General features: G+C 37.7%; 1 protein-coding gene across 1 annotated transcript in view; it reads right to left on the bottom strand.

The window, feature by feature from the left end:
• Nucleotides 1–1,548: 1,548 nt before the first annotated feature.
• Nucleotides 1,549–17,936, bottom strand: part of LDLRAD4 (low density lipoprotein receptor class A domain containing 4) — a 198,920-nt gene continuing 182,532 nt past the window's right edge. The window contains exon 3 of the mRNA XM_044067185.1: nt 1,549–15,550. Within this exon, the coding sequence (XP_043923120.1) occupies nt 15,008–15,550 (543 nt within the window). The 3' untranslated portion in view covers nt 1,549–15,007. The remainder of the gene's footprint in view (nt 15,551–17,936) is intronic.

Below are 17,936 nucleotides of genomic sequence, written 5' to 3' on the forward strand. Positions count from 1 at the left end.
GTTTATTGAATCCGGCCCTAAGTGTAAATGTATGCGATACAAACAATGCCTGCCTGTGGTTGAAGGTAGTGTAATCAACTTTCACTTCAGACAAAAACATGGATTTCCCAAGAATTTCTGGTTGGGCAAATTATGCCATGCAGGTACTATTACCCTTATTTGAATAATGGGCTTGGTGTATGATCTTTGAAAACTGTGGAGGGGAAAAAAAAAACAGATGGAATCCCAGGTACAGAAATCAAACACCAGTATGGCAAGTCCTCCAACCTGATGTGTAATGGTAGACTAAATTAGGCTAATTATTGCCATAGCTACTACTGCTAAACCCAAGGCCTGGGAAAGTCTGTCAGAACATAATCTTCAAAACCACCATGGAATCAGTTACAAGGGTTACATTCAATTCCACTGTGCCACAGGTCCACTTACCTGCAAAGAAATCAGAAAAAGGGATGCTGAAATAAGGGCACCAGCTGGTGGCAAAGACAGCTTGTGATGAACTTCTACTCAAGGAGCACTTAGAGTTAGTAACTCTTTTGCTGACGTGAGTCAGATGATAATGGACTTCCATCCAAACATGGAGATCTATATCACACTCCATTTGCCTCCATAGTTCTCATTTTTCTATTAACAACAACAACAACATATGCTTCATGCATTTGCCACTTCATAGTTAACTTAAAATCTCTACGGGAGGGACAGTCTTCAGCTTCATGTCCTCTGCCTGAGTAGAAAAGGATATTAAAATTAATGTTTCACTGAGGAACTAGTGCCTGAAGTCACATTTTGCTAACTGAAGTAAATCAATTGAATTATATGAACTTATAAACTACTCAGAGTAGATCGATACAATCCCTTCTCAAAGTGTAGATGTATCTATCAGCAAAAGCATGTGAAGAAACATAAGGCAGATTGGTAGACGCCTAATGCAAACTCCAAAATCTGTGAAAAGGAAGTCCACATTTTAATACCTCTGCAAACCTTCTACTATGGGTTATTACCTAAAATGAATCAATTCTGGGTCATATACTTAATGTATGAGCCTTGTGAGAGCAAGGTACAAAGGTTTTAATAAGAATCCATCACTGTCTGAAATTCAGATATGCATTTGTATGGGATAATAACTGAAGAGTACAACAGAGGACCCCTTCACTAACATACTAAGCACATGAATTATTAATGAAGCAAAAGGTACCCGCATCCTCTTAAAATCATTCTTTCTAACATAATAAAATGGTTATTCATGTGGTATAATGCAAGGGATGACTTTAACATTTCTTGAGATTAATCTCAGGATCTCCTAAGAGGATGTTCACTTTGCTACCCAGGTCCTGATCTTACTGATTGTCTCCCGAAATTATTCGTGATGTCCTTTCTACAAATGTGATGGAACAACAGACTGCTTTAGCTTCTGTTCTTGCACAGACTGTTTTACTTAGTTATCCCTTGTAGAATATAAACAATATGTTGTACACATGGATGGGAACCACTAATGCATTATGAACAATGCTAGTTATTAATTCATATGAAATAAATACACAAGTCAAGCGCTTTATTTTTTTTTTTAGTCTTTACTAATTTTTTAGCTGCAGTTTGACCACAGCGTATTAAGAACAAGCATAAAATCTGTGTTTATGTCTAACAGCACTTAGAGCAACATATTTCTGTAAAGTATTGCAATAACAGACCTTAGGTCTAAAACTATGACATCACCATTGCTCAAAGGAACAAAAAAAGGCAAATACACTGCAGTTGTAATCATCTCTTTGATATAACTGAGAGTTACCTTATATGCAAGCAAAGAATGTTAAAGAAAAAAAAAGAATCCTTTAAGCAAGTCATATTGTCAGAATTCATATGAAGGACTAGTCCAACTACAACTGTAAAGTAACTGTTTTCAACAAAACTCTTTACAACAGAACTTTAATGGATAAATAATTGCCAAGTGCTGCACATAGTTTTGAATAACTGCAAATGAAAACAGGCAATTTTAAGTGTATAACCCAGAGATTATTTCTGAAGTCAACAGCAAGGGAAGATGGGAAAGGGATGTCATATGCAGATGACATACTCAAAGCTGGAATGAAGTGCACCTACAAGCTGTCAAAACTGCAACACTGGCATTCGTTTTACATTGTCTGTTCCATGAGAAAATTGGTCATCTAATTAAATATAACTTAGGTAGGGCACATCAGCTCAGTATTCAAGAAAGTACTGGATGCTATCCATTGCTAAAGCAGTAACACATTTTACAAGTCTCACAGCCGTACAAGGATACAATACTGTAATGTTCATTTTGAGCCTATGGCCTCAAAAGATGCCATGCAAGTGTGCATTTCCAGATTGTCTTGGCTAGTAAATCATATCACAGAAAAAGTTACATCAGTTTTGTCGTGTGTCATTCTTTAAATCATTAGACTCAGATTTGAAATGTGGAAGTGCCTGCTCTGATTTCTGAATTACTTTTTTAAAGTTATCGGGAAATAAAAATCTTGTCAGGTTTACTTGTGGTTTTGTGGCATAAACAAAAGGAAGCTATCATCAGGCAAATAGTACTATGATAATTAGTTGCAAAACAGTTCATGTCTTAACCTTATTACTTAATACTTGCACAGCAATCAAAAATAAAAACAACCTTCCAGAATGAAGCAGAAGGAGCTTTACTAAATATATACACATAATGTTGGAGTGACACCTTTGCAGGTATATAGGTGTAGACAGACAGCATTTCCAGCAGGAATATTTTGGTGATAAAGGTCATACTGTTTAAAGAGAGAGAGACATAAAATAAAATCCTAGAAAAAAAATAGAAGACATCCAAGGGCTCATTATGTCAATCCAAAAGGTCCTCCACAGTGAGTGTAACATGTAGTTGCAACTTTCTTGTGTGCTTTCTTATGGCTTTTCTTAAAATTGTGAACTCCCGTGCTTGAAATGACTGTGTTCCATCTGGCCCATTCATAGCATTATTGTGCTATAGTTAGAGCATATTCCTGACCTCAGGATTTCCAGTTCTCAACACCTCAGAGAATAGAAAGTTGCATACTATCTAATGAAATTATAAAACTATAAACCTGAATTTTATTTAAATGAGGTTCTGCTACCAGTGTGTCCCATGGAAGAGAAACAATGGGCAGGAATAATGCAACCACTATGCAGGATCCTCTTGAAAATAAACTAACATAATACTACATACTTACATATCTGTTATATCTCATTTCAGAGGCCTGTCTGCACAGGGTGGAATACTTTTCTCGAATCCCAAGCAGTGTCCCAAAAATGGGTCAAAAGGAGCCCCAAAAAAGGCAAAAGAAACAAAAAGAGAGCTTCTGGACAGATGTCTATGAAGGCCAGTTCACCCAGAGGATACTTTGCATCCAAATTGGATGTGAAGCTACAAAGCTTGACAAGATAGTTACTGCAAGACTATTTGTCAAGACGTAACGTTATTATTCATCAAAGAGGGATCCAGCGGAGATGAATTCATTGAGCCTGATACATTGGCAAATGCTATTTCTGCAAGTTACAAATGTCTTCCAGCAGAGCAGAGAGGTTGCTGCAGTCAGCAATTTCACTTCTGATCTACAGTGATCTGCAAGTTGATAATATTTAATTTTTTGAGGTTGCTACAGGGGGACAATTTCTTGTATGGGGATGTCAGGGAGACAGCAGTGCTTGACCCAAAAATGTATTTCTTAAAATGATGCCTGTGTGGTTTTCAATGACATTTTGGTCATATTGATAATCATGGAACAGTACTGTGCAGATATTCTAGAACATTGATAAGACACAACAACCCCCCCAAAAGAATGTCATGTTAGCATGCACTAAGGGACCTTTAACCTTCTAGTGATAAAGGAAAATTTGCCGGTAAACACTGGGATTGAATAGGTTTCCTAACTACAAAACCCTCCTGATTAAGTACAAAGGAAATGAACAGCTGTTATGTCTGTTCTTATGAATGGGATCAAATTGTAACCAAAAAGACAACATCCTGCATATATAGGATATATTAACCCTGTTTTCCCCACACACAAATTAAAAGAGGAGATGAATGGACTGGTTGAATGACATCTCAAAAACTTCCTTTGGGAGAAAAGGAGAAATTATTTGGTGAAAGACAGCACATAGCTAAGCGATTTCTCAGGTTAAAATAATAGCTACCAAGAGAAATCAAGGTAAACATTTCCATGACAGAGACTTTAGGTATGCTGAACTAGCTCATTTCAAAGATGGAAATGACACCATGTAGATCATGAAGAGACTGTTACTTCACTGGAATCCAGAATCAAGTGAATGTCCTTAGAAGCAATTCACCATTCTATGTTAGGTCAAAATCTTGCCTCTAACCAAATCATGATATCGTGTGATAGCCAATTTCTGTATTTTGTTGAGTAACTGAGACCTATAAAATGTTTGAAACAGACTAGACAAAATGGGAAGGTACAGAATGAGGACAAAGGGACCTTTTCACTTGCTTTATAGACTGTGGCAATCTCCAAAAGTTCTAAATTTTATATGGTAAGTTCTGCTGGCCAAACAGTGTTTATACTTTTTTAAGTAGAAGTGCTCATCCTGCCATAGCTATAAAATCTTCAGTGCTTTGAGCAGAATTATCTCTAGAGACACCAAGGTTCAACAGACATAACTAAACTTTCCTGGACCACCACACTGTGATATACATAAGCTTTGACCTTCCTTCATGTAACTTCAGTAGAAGGTGAGGGACAAGGGTTAATAGGTAATGTAACCTGTCCCCATTCCATGAGTTATGTCACTATTAACCACTGTATTTGTCCTGTTGAAGTCAGTTAGTCAGCAGAACTGAGCAGCACTACCTTCAACTGGCAAATGTAGGGTGAGATGTGGAATGCCCACTTCTGCAATATGATCTGAACATTGACCTGATGAAGTCAGAGCACCAGTTGGTGTCCCATTCCAAAACTGAAGGTGTCCACCAGGACATTCAGTTTTCCTGAGATATGGATCACCATTAAAAACTGCACTGGTGGGTGGCAAACTTCCAGACAAGGATAGTTTCTCTGCAACCAGAAAAAGAACGAGTCCACCGTCCAGTGTTTCAGGTATTATATTACCATATAATTGTCTAATCCTACAAGAAATGGCTCATTTTCAGCAGTACTTTCACAGCCTGCAGCATTAAAAGCATAACCCTCTGATTGCAGACTAATTTGGACATATTTCTTCAGAAGAAACAAATAGAAATTGGCAATTCAGATTGTACTAAGTTCCATACCACTCCAGTGAAGCAAATGTAGTCAGCAACTGCACCAGATAAACAAGAACAAGAAAACCCATCTCCCTTTTTGGGCTGAAATCTACAGATCCACTGAAAAGTGTCTTGGTTTGTAGACAAGGAATGAATCCACTGATACATATGAAAGTATCTCAGTGGAAATGTGACACTGATGTCATAGGCTCACAAATGTGAACTAGAAGGCAGACTTGAACACATCTCCAAGACAAGACACTTATGTGGCTCTCCTTGCTAATACACCAGTATAGGAATATCACTGAGAAAGGCATACGTTCAAATCCTGTTGTGGCCTAGCTTTCTCTAGGGGTGGGGGCTGGCATAATTGTCTACAAGGTATAGGTTTCGGTTCTCAGCTTTGAGGGGAATTGGCTAGGTTAAAATAGTCCACAAGGAACCTAAACCTAAGGAGACCAGACACCCAAGCTGTTGTGTTCCCTGCAAAAGGATGAAGGTGGAGTTCTGCACTGTGTCTGAAATCACTTCTGTAACTGTTCTGAGATGCACTGGATGTAATGACAACCTTTCCCATCTGATGGTAACACAAGTGGATACAAGCAAGGCAAAGAACAGGTTAACACCATGACTAGAGAATCATGTCTCACCTATCACAAATAACACTGGTAAATACCCTGGGAACAGAAGTACCTTGCGCCGAAATGCCAGCCATCCACAATAAAGCACAGGAGCCTTCTATGTGCCTCACATATGCTGATGTACCAACAGATATCCATAATACCGATGACAAGCCCTGTGGGGCTACTAGTATCAGGAGTTGTAAAGGGATCATGTGAATTGTCACACAACTGATAAGAAGGCTAAAATCATTTAAATCCAGAAATGGCTAAGACTTCAACAGCATCTGAATGATCAGGAACAGATGGTGGTAGAATTCCATTCCATGTCCCTTGTGCCTCTGGTGCAAAAGTAACTACCGATCCATTAGCAGGTGGGGGCTGAGACTGGGGAGGTACTATGGAGCTGGAAACACATGGTACATAAGGGGGCACCTCCTAGGACAGGATTCATCTGATATCACTTGGGAGGACAGTTTGAATTATTTATCAGCACTGATGTGTGCATTGAACAGAGAGAGTACTGCTGTCTTCAGAATTAGGGAGTGTGGCTAGATGGAACAAAAGTCTGCCAGAGTGCTGGAAAAACTGCAGTGCCTATCTTATCTTTCATGACTGTATATTTTTATAAGAACATTAATTTAGAGATGGTGGATAATTTAATTGGGATATTTAATAAGGAGTGTTAAGGAGAAAAGCTTCCATCATCAGTAGCTTGGGTTTACACCTTACCTGCAGGTTACTGAGAGGTACCAGAATTGAGGTAAAAATGCACAAAAATAAATCATTAGTTACCAAAGGAACAGACTGTACCAATAAAATACACCTTTTAGTACTGGAGGAAAACATTGCTGTTTTTAAACAAAAAGGCAAATGATTTTTCCACCACTGTTATCTGGTGGCCATACTGTATCACTGCAAGTTGATTCCATCAAGTATTGACTGCATCTACATTTTAGCACTGCTGCAGTCCTGACATATATATTCTTGCTAGCTTTGAATGATAACATTAAAGTGAGGAAACACAAGAAAATGTATTTCTTTTAAATGACTGTTTCACTTTCTACTGTACTCATCTGTCGCTGTGCCAACTTGTGCTTATTGATTTGAGGGAGACAAAACCTAGTTGTGTGCCTGCTAAAGCATGAAACTAAGGTAAGACCTTGATCACAGAAACTGCAACAAGTCACTTCACAAAGTTCAGCCCCAAGAAGGAACTACAAGACCTATTAATATCCCAGGCAAAGCCAAACATGGAAATGTTATGTATGTAGAATCTGGTAGATGTTCTCAGATTTGTACCCATTTTTAATGCTAGATATGTTGTTAAAATACAATAATTTCATGAATGGGGTATCAAAATTTACTGGAAAAATGTGATACTATAACAATAGGATGGGCTGTAAAAGTACCATTTAACCAAACAAGTGCCAGTTTACACTTTTGATAGCCTTCAGTGTTCTTTCTATATAAAAGCTTTGAGTTCACAGTTAGGGTTTGACATTTTGTTTAGAAAATTGTTAGCAATCTGTTCTTTTCTTGACACAGCCAGCAGTAGAAAAAAAAGAAAGAACAGTCAGCTTTTCCTGGTCCTACCAAGTAACAGCAAGGTGATACAGAAATGGCAAGTATTCCATTGCAGTATTAAAGCTTCTTTGTAAGAAAATGGTAATTGCAAAGATACAACAAATAACTAGTTCCTCTATACAGGCTGGTCAGCAATTGCCAAAACTTTTTTCAAATGTTCCTTTAGCGTAACATTAATAAGTATTTATAGGAAAATAAAATACATAGATATCTATCATTTGTATGCATTAATTTGCTATTTTTGTTTACAAAAAAAGGATAAAGCACATGGTAGGCATTCACAAATTCTATGCCACTGTGTTAAAATTGGTATTATTTATACATTATCTTACATTATTAACAATATATTTTGTTGTTCTACCCATTGGGTAGGATATGTGCATAATATATTCAAGTTATATACAGCACCTTACAAATAAAACATAAAAAGAGACAAACTGAAGAAGCACCATTTTTAAGTGAGGCACAACAAAGGTGGGAGCTTGAGTGCAAGGGGGTTCCTATATCTGCTCAGACTTGAACATGAGGCACCTTAAGTTGTTTACAGACTAGTAACATGCAAACCTCCAGATTAAAAAAGAAAAAAATACACTTTTTTCTCTACCACAGTGGACATTAACAAGCAAACACTAAGAAAGATACACAGATAAAGAAAGCTTGGAAATGAAGCCTCTTCTGACACACAAAAGTCCTAACACACACACACTCTGCATCAGATCTGAAAGCTAACATACGTAACCATTTAAAGCAGTAATAGCAGCAACGGCCATAGCAGCAGCAATATAGCAAACAATGAAACAAAGTTAATTCTGGCAGTATCATAATTCTTAAAATCTTTTTTTGTTATGTCTTCATTGTTCATGACACAGATAGAGAGCACTGCTATAGTCATAGCAACTCACTGACTAATGTAGCTTGTTTAGTTCTGAATTAAATATAAAATATTGCATGGTGTAAATAAAGCCAGACATGAGGTTTTCAGTTCTGAAGCAAGCAATACACAACACTGCCTGCTTTAGCATCAACAAGTGAAATGTGTACTGTCTAATTTACATAACGTTTGATATGCCATCCCTTTTCCCTCAAGTGTCAAGAGCTGAATGAAGTGGTTTGAGTATCTGAATTAAATCTTCATTTTTCAGGTACAGTACTATTCATGCTGGATTCCTTTATAAGGTCCAGTCGTGCATTGGTCACACAAAGGAACAGTTTCCCACTAAGAACAGCTACACTTCTGAAGTAAGAGGTAATGCACACTTTTCTTATGATATGTCTAAAATGTGAAGAAGCCACTGTTAACAGTGTAGTGACAGTCTTACATTTAATTTATTGTCGCATCAGCCATTTTGCATCTGAATGCAACATCAGACACATTTAATTTGGCAAGCCTGTCATGGTCATGTAAAATCTGACATCACGGTCTAGCCCAGTAAGTATATGTTTTAACGGCATTTTACTTAAAGCAAAAGTATTATATGTAACTTCAAAACAATGTAATCCATTGGCTAATTTTATGCTACTTAGGCATGTCTTCAAGATTTCTAAATTCAGAATATTATCTAAGTACAATTATGCAGTTAAAAGAGGCTTCTTCACCTAGTTGCCATATATGACTCTGCCCACTAAAATCCCAAGACTTAACAGTCAGGTTCATAAGGACCTTGAATACTGAAATAAAAATCTCCTTAAAATATGCTGCTCACAAATTGATCATATGTTTTTCTCAAGTGCTTGACAAAAAGTGACATGAGATATGCCTCATCAAAGCAGTCTAAATGTACAAGTTTAGCACAGGTGAAGCCAATTACTATTTAAAACACAAAAAAAAATAAATAAATAAAAAAACAATATGCAGGCAACACAGTGTGAAGGAAAAGATTAAACAGGCAAAGTTTAAATTAGATCCTTAATAGCCCTTAAATTAATAAGAAAATTAAAGGTAACCTTGAGCATAGCAAGTTTGTTAAGAATACACTTCTCTCAGAACAATGTCAGCCTGTTATAAGTTGTACTGTCACTGTCATATCTGCTTGTTCAGCATGTGTGCTTATAGAAAAAATACTATATCACATATAGTAACCAAAGGAAGTCTGGTGCTAAGGAGCTGAAGACATTAAAGCATATACTCCTAACAATGAAAATCAGAGAGAATGAGTGAGTGTGTCTTTTAAAGTTTTCCACATTGTCATAAAGCAACCTGTTGGCTGGAAGGTGCATTTATACTCCTGCATATATGTACATAGGCGCAAGAAAGAAGACATTTATACATAATCACATGTTGTTAGTGCCAACACTGCCAATGGAAAGCCGTAACAATGAAGACAATGGGCATAGTATCTTTTTCCCAAAAGAACGTTACCACCTATTTTTCAGTTACTGACATCCTGAGAATTCTGTAGAGAAGCACATACTTCACCATCTTTTCTCATTTATTAATAACCTTACTGTGACAAATGAATTCATACTGCCATTATTTTGAACATGAGAGAAAAAAAAAAAAGCTAAACAATTCCCTCGTGCCTTTGCCTTACATAAAGAAAAAATGAAGGTCACCAAATTAAGTTGTACCTTGTATCAGTGACAAAGACTGTTGCAAGGATGAGAAACAAATATATCTTGCTACTAACAAAAGACAAAGGAAAAATATGAGATATAACTTAACCTTCTAAACAAGGTAAAAAAAACTAAAGTCTGCCAATAAGGAACAAACTACATTATGACACTCAAAGAACTGGGTTACTAGAAGTTGTACACAATAACAGTGGGAATCAGGATTGTATTTTAACATATGTTGAATAAATGATAAGGGAAACAAATACCACAGAGGCAGAAGATGGAAAATTAGTGGATCCAGAAATGAAGACAGGAATGGGGAAGGCCAGTCACAGTTTTTGGGGGGGGGGATAAGCAGCTAACAACTCTGCTGCTCCTCTCTGCCTTTCACAGAAGATGGAGACAAAAGCGCAGTATTTGTGCATTCACAGCATCTGTACATCATCATTAGGGGCCATGCATAATAATGTAGATATACCACTGTTACATTACGTGGCATAACTACATCATTGTGGGTATGCCATGAATAATTTAAGGTGTCTGTACAGGGAAGGGATTTTAAAGAAAAAAACAGAGAGATTTAGATGAAGGCCTCCAGAAGGGCTCCCTGATAGTGTTGCAAATATTCTCCACTGGAAAGCCTGATGATTCTGATATCACAGAGTTCAAAAAGTGAGAGTTGAGCTTACCCCTTTCCTTGATCTCCACTTGGATGATAAAGCTGTTTTACAATAAGGAAGCTGCATCAGTCAGGTAACTGGTGACACAGCATTGGTGGAAATGACTTTTAAGCAGGTAGAAAATAAGGATGCAAAAAGCTATAGGTGTACAACCCACAATAATAAATACTAAAAAGAGCTGATATGTAATGCATGAAACATGTCACATATCACGTTTAAAATTTGTGAACTGCTGATACAACCAGCAAGCAAAATCTGCTTTAATGGAATACAGACTGTCCAGTCACTAATCCACTGAAAATATGTTACGCGAGGACCATGCAGTTAAGCAGCACTAAAACAGGTACTGTGTCCAATTCCCAGCACGGACAAGGTCACAGTTCTACTGAAGTCAGCCTTGGTGAATTTCTGAGCCCTCTTTTTCTCTAATACATAAGGTTTGACAATGCTGGTCTTCATGGAATCTAGCCTCAGGAATCCTTGAAGGTTCAAAGTTATCCGAGAACATAAACCGTTCATCTCATTTGCAGATGAGGACTTCTGTTTGATTTCTCTTTCAACTGTTCATCTCAGACTCATCTTGTGAATCTCCTTTTCATTAGGGTGCAATGGCTAAGGAGTGCAAGATGGAAGACCCTTACTAACCAGAAGGAAGACTGTGACAACATTTCTGTGGAAGATGAGACCTTCCTAAACAGCATTTTGTCACTGCACATGATAACATATTGTTTCTACTAGGGTCTTATGTGAGGGTTCAGCAATGTAGCTGAAAAAACACAGACCCATGCCATACATCTCACCCCCTCCCCGCAGACACTTAGCATGTGGAACAAAGGCCTTCCATTGTTAAACATTATGTTACAGTGAAACAAATGCCCTAGATTGAGGTATAAGATATGAAAGTACAAATCTGTCTAGAAGTTATCAAGGTATATACAACATCCTTGGATATATGCAGCTGCTAAATAGGTCAGGGTATGTACTGCACTCTCTTCCATTAAAAGATTAGGGTATGAAGGTGACAGACGTACTGGACATGCTACTTTTATAAAGCCTGACTTCCATAACCTTCTTAGTCACTCGAGTCCAGCAGAAGGAAATCTTCTGTGGGTGGGTATGGGAAGAAAAACGTCTGTGTTACCCTAAGAATCACAAGCAGCATCTGTAAGGCAAACTGCTCTGACGTTCCTGTCCAAAATGACTACTTATGTTGCTTCTATGTTTGCACATGGACAGTGGCTTAAACACTTGGAGAGGAAATGTATCACTAGAAGAAAGTGAATTTATATATGAGTGTCTGACTAAAGGCTTAAAGGCTGGAGAATTTTCTTCCAAGGTGGGTGATGACGCATTCAGAATGTCTTTTCAGGCAATTCCAAAAGATGGATATTGTTTTCCTATCCAATAACAGGTGAGTTATTTCATCTATCTTATATTCTCAACCCATGCCCCACTGTTGTAATTTCTTATTTTACACTACTTGTTGCTTATCTCTGTTATGAAAAAGGCTAAGTGCTGTCATTGCACATTTATATGGATGTGAATGGAGATGCACCTCGTAGGGTGACCTTATATATGTGATGTTTGTTAAGTTCAGGCTGTCAGTTACACAGACTGCTGTCATTTCTTAAAATCTTTCTGAAGAAACTTCCAGTAGAGTCATCACACTAACTTTCAAACTTTGTAAATGACACAACTAAAAGAACCAGTGCACTCTGGCCTACTGTTGGTTGTGGGGTCTGAAAAGTTATATCTGTAAATGCTACTTTGGAACATAAGCCTGCAAAACTAACCCAAACATGTTTTCACTGTTTGTCTGCCTGCCTGTCAGTCTCTCTTCTTCACTTAAAGCCAGGATCTGATATATAAAGTAGGGGCAGAGGGCCAAGCACAGGACCTTAAACTGTACTGAGCTGAGGTTTCCCCTTATAAGACAGTCATAGAAAAGCTTTTCCCATAAATTACGTTGAAGACCACCACTAGAGTCAAGATGGCTTGAAAACGTGCCTTCTTTAGATTCACCTGGCAGCATGGTATTCTAGAAGTCATTTTTCACTTGGTGCTAGGACTACTACCATCATAACTAAAATGGGTGGGGGACATTTCACAACATAAATGGTTACAATTGCTGTTGCTGGAATCTTTCGACCACTCAGGAACAGCCAAGTCGAAAGGATGTATGGTATATGGTACTTCTGAGTGGAGCACTCAGCAAAACTGCTAAAATTATTTTACAAGCACATCTGCTGTTCCAATTTATATGCTTTACTTTTGTATGTGTTCAGAATACTCACTGATGGGTAAAACCACAATCTGTGAACAAAGCAGTGTATTATAAGGATAAATTCTTAGCTTCTGTTGGGGAGGGGGCATCATAATTTGCTTTACAGATTCCTGATATGCAATGGTTACAGCACATTGTACAGGGATACCATGCTTCTATTATTTCCTTTTTTTGTGGGAACCTTTGAAGAAAAACCTACACAAATAGGTTTTCCTATAATTTAGTGCCAATAAGCAAGTTTTAGCTTGCTGAAAAGTCATTACCCCTTCTTCCAAAGTGCCGGCATTGCAGAATAAATAAACACGAAATGGCATGTGGTTGCAGAAAATCAGATGTAAAATATAGTTTTATAATACACAACAAATATATTTAAGTTTATATAGCCTTTTTCGAATAAAAATGTTAAGAAAGTACCCTGCAAAATGTTTTGTAAGAAAGCATTATGCCATAATTAAGTTATACTTTGGAAAGTTTTTCTGAAATTAACTTACTTATGCTGAAGCTAGCACAGGTTTTACAGAAAATCTTTGCTACATCAACTTGTGAAAACAAAAGCCATTGCGAAAACATCATGATGTCTTTCAAGGTGATACCAAGCAAGGAAAGCCATTAAACAGGTTGAGGAATGCTAGTTTCCTAGCAAAGAAGCCCAGTATGACCTCTGGTAAGTAAAGAAAAGGAATGAAAGAATCATTTTTAAGTGTCCTTCACATATGCCAAAAGAATATTCATAGTTCTGCATGAAATGTGGTTAAGTACAAAGAAGGCAGTCACAGACAAATCAGACTACTTCAACAAACATCCTTTAGAATGATTTGACACTAAGCCCATCAGGAACCACAGATAAGTGTGCTCATTGTGTCTTACAAATGTACTTGGCTGCCAAAATGTGAACAATAAGAATGCACTGAATAGCCCTGGGTATGTCCAGAACTCTCTCCTTCTCTCTCTGGAATCCGTAGAACAATGACAGTGTCCCTGGCTGCATTTGCATCATGTTAATCTGATAGTTATTTCTCAGTGTCTACTGAATAATATCATTTATGAAGAGAAATATGTGAAACTGCAGATGCCAAGAACAGAACTAAATGTTCTTATTGATACCAGCTACAGCCAAGCCTGTCTTAACTGCAATTAACAGTACAATATAACCATAACACCATTTTCCCCATGCAGGTAATTTCAAAAGCCGAATGATAATGACTAGCTGTTTACTAGTGTTACTGTGAATGGCATGCCACAGCCCCATTAAATATTTCTATTTTCTGCATTCATGTTATTGTATTCTTAAATCAAACTACTAAAGTCTGGTGTTATAAAAGTCTGCTCTCTTCCATCCAACAAGTGCATACAGAGGTCAATTTTGGGGTATGGTGGTGTGTTTTCTGTAAAAGAATTATTGCAAAACTACCAACACAAAGTGTCCATGTAATTCCTGCTTTATGTGCACTGGATATGTAAATGACCCCCAACTTAGTTTGCTTCAGAGATACCTCCATGGAATTACCATTCATTCCACAGGTGAGAGGACGACAAAGAGAAACTACACACAAAGCACTTCCCTCTTTTTTAAACATTAAGATAGTGCAACTTTTAAAAACACATTTACCTTTACACAAACAAAATCCTTGCATTCTTTTTAAATCTTTAACTTATACCTTGGCACTCGAAACAGGAATTTTGATTCACAAACTTTTCTCTTGGAGACTGGCCAATTTTCCCATTTAGCTGCTAACACTTTCTGCTTCCCTCTGCTCTTCATCTGTTACAACAAAGACTTGAAAAGCATAACTTCTGTGCTACGTTTCCTTTTAGAATTAAATAATTATATTAAAAAGAGATTTCTGAACACTGCTATCTGTCAAAACCGAGTGGAAGTTTTCTATTATTCAGATTCACTTAGCATGCACTCCCCTAAAGGAAATAATAACAAAAAACTTAATTCTGAGTTTGGTTCTCTTAAGTTGTTCCAAGTAAAATGCAGTAATAATATTGTGCGCAAGAGTGGTTCACTGCACTCCTGTTGTCTGTCAGTCCAAGTGCACATTTAAAGAGCTCAGACAAAGTTTCCTGTCTGTCTGTCTTTGCCTTTGATGTGGACAGTTGTGCTCTCTGAATTGTTCTGCTGCAGTTGGAGTCTGTTGCCCCTGTGTGAGGGAGGAGGTGCATTGCTGTGCTGGTGATGGAAAAAAGAGGATCCTGGGTAGTGTCCCATGACCTCACTATATGTTGGAGGTGGTCCTTCCATCCTTCCATTACTGCTATAGTTAGTTGCACTTATGCCCGAATTGCTGCTTGGTGGGTGTGGCCCTCCATTATACATAGAAATATTTATTAAGTCACTGTCAAAAATGGTTCTGTTTGGTGGTGCCCTGACAGACTCCCGATTCAGTTCCATCTGTTGCTCTGGATCCCGGAGCTGAAGTGTGCATGGCCCCTGGTATGGTGGTGGCTCCTCTCCATCTGAAAGCGAGATGGTTGGAGGAAGATCAATATCATGCTGCATGTATGGATAAGTGGGCTGGAAACGACTAAAGCGATCCCTCTGCATGAACGATGGAGCTGAGACTCTGTCCCTGGAACCTGGAGCATACATTATCTGCACAGGAAACAAAATAAAGCAAATTAAAATCTAACATACCATGGACGGCAAAGGAGCATGCTACTGATGATTACAGTAACATCAGGCAGCAGGTAAAGCACTTTAAGAATATATTACAAGTGCTGAAACAATATCAAATAATTTAAAGCAACAATATTCATGTAAGCAGAAGACTCCACTATATATAACAATATATTTGTACTTATACTAACAAGCTGTGAGGTTCAATGATGATTTTTCCCTGAATGATAGGTGTTTTAGTGGCTATTTTAAAGTACTAGGGACAATCCCGGTGATGAGGGACTTGTTGAAAATGGGAAGCGGTGGAGCAGATATCACTGTGGCACAGATTCTGAGACTCCTTATAGATAGACAATCTAAACATAGCAGCCATGCTTAGAGAAGTTCTCCAGACATTTTGGTATTTTGCTTTCCTACAAATTTTTAATTCAAATGGAGTGTTATCATGAAAGGTTCAGATGACTTAAGGGATCAGACCTGAAATGAGAGAGAAGAAGGGAGGGTGAGCTTCCAAACCTGACATTCTACAGAAACGTGAGGTAACAGAGTCACTTAATGAGATGAAATAAAGTATGGCTGACATTTCAACTTTATTTCACACTGGACAGCAAGAGATTTACTTACAACCAAACAGACCCTTGGAATTCTTAACAAATAAACTTTTATCTGATGGAAACTTACAATGCCTCTTTAACATTTCTTCATTTATTTACTAAAATGCCTGCAGTTAAGCACTGTACTTAAAACATAACCAACAATGACAACTTGGATAAATATAAAAAAAAATGCATAGCAAAATGACTTTCCAAGACTGGCTGTCAGATCAGGTATTAGTTATTACTAAGAGCATCTCTCTATGTAGATTTGAAAATCCTTTCCTATATAGGTGGCATTAAAGAGTCCTATAGAATGAGACTTCTCATCTCACAAACCCATATCAAGGAAGGTAGTTGATTCCAAAGGACAATTGATACTTAAAGTCTCTAGGCAAGTCCTAAGATCAACTTAATGACTCTAATGCAGTTGTCCAAGATGCACAGGAGGAGTGGAGTGCAAAAATAATTCTTGTAACTAGATAGGGCCCTGACCATGCAGTGCACAGAAGGACAGGAAAGAATTTTAAAGATAAACCTCACGATGACAAGAACCAAGTTCAAATCACACAGGCCAGGGAATGACTGGACCACAAAGTACTAGTCAACACTATAGTGGAAGAGGTCTACACCTATTACAGCTCGACAAGGTCACTATACAAAAGTCTACAGTAAAGTACAATAGTCAAGATGAGAAAATATAAGAGCATCCATTAGTAAGGCAAGGTATAAGGAAGATGCTTAATTCAGCCAGGATTTTATATATGTGTGTGTGCGCGTGTGTATATGTGTTTAGGTGTAAGGCAGTTGGCTGAATTTTCCTTTTGTTGAAGGTACAAAAAAAAAGGCAGCCAGTACAGATGATTGAAATGTGTTTGATCAAAATTGTTCTGGATTTTGTCTGTATGAGACCACATAACAGCAGAGATTGGGGGATGTGCCCTTTTTCCACTGTAGCACAATCTCAGAGTTGGTATATAAAAGTCACAAAGTATGTGTGTGGGGGTGCAAAATGTAATGATTTCTGTACTTTTCTTTTATTTTCATTCATGTTTCACTCACAAATGCTTACTGAATTGTTGGTTGACATTTGGAAGATTTCAACCTTTTGAAATCTGTCTCCCTCCCTCTCTCTCTAAATATATATGCATATATTCATAAATATCTGTCTACATATATATATATATATATATATATATATATATATATATATATATATATATGTGTGTGTGTGTGTGTGTGTGTGTGTGTGTGTATATATGGGTCTACTTCAGACCATCGAAACACCACATCGATACGGAAACAACGAAACACCAGAACATTGAAGGATGAAATGCTCAAACCACGGAACATCGAATCAAATCTAACAAGCATATATACCCGATACAACAGTTTTGCAGGGGGTGAGCCCCCCTGCACCCCATAAATTACATACATCATCTCTGAGATCGCACTATAGTGGGGTAAGGGTAAATTTCCCTATCCCCAATGTACCGCGATCCCCACTTCATACTACTGTGCACTACCTGACATCTACACTACCTGGGTCGATGTTCTGTGGTTTGAAGCATGTTGTCCTTTGACGCTCTGGTGTTTCATTGTTTCTGTCTTGATGTTTTGTAATTCGATATTATGGTGTCGTTTTGATGGTCTAAAGTAGACCCATACATAGAAAGTTAATTTGATAGAAATTCATTTGACTGAGACAATAACACCGAAAGTTCAAAACACTGAAAACCCATTTGACTGAAACTCGTAACACTGAAACA

The sequence above is a fragment of the Protopterus annectens genome, chromosome 3.part1 (assembly GCF_019279795.1).
Source record: "Protopterus annectens isolate FY-2018-M chromosome 3.part1, PAN1.0, whole genome shotgun sequence".
NCBI lineage: Eukaryota > Metazoa > Chordata > Ceratodontiformes > Protopteridae > Protopterus > Protopterus annectens.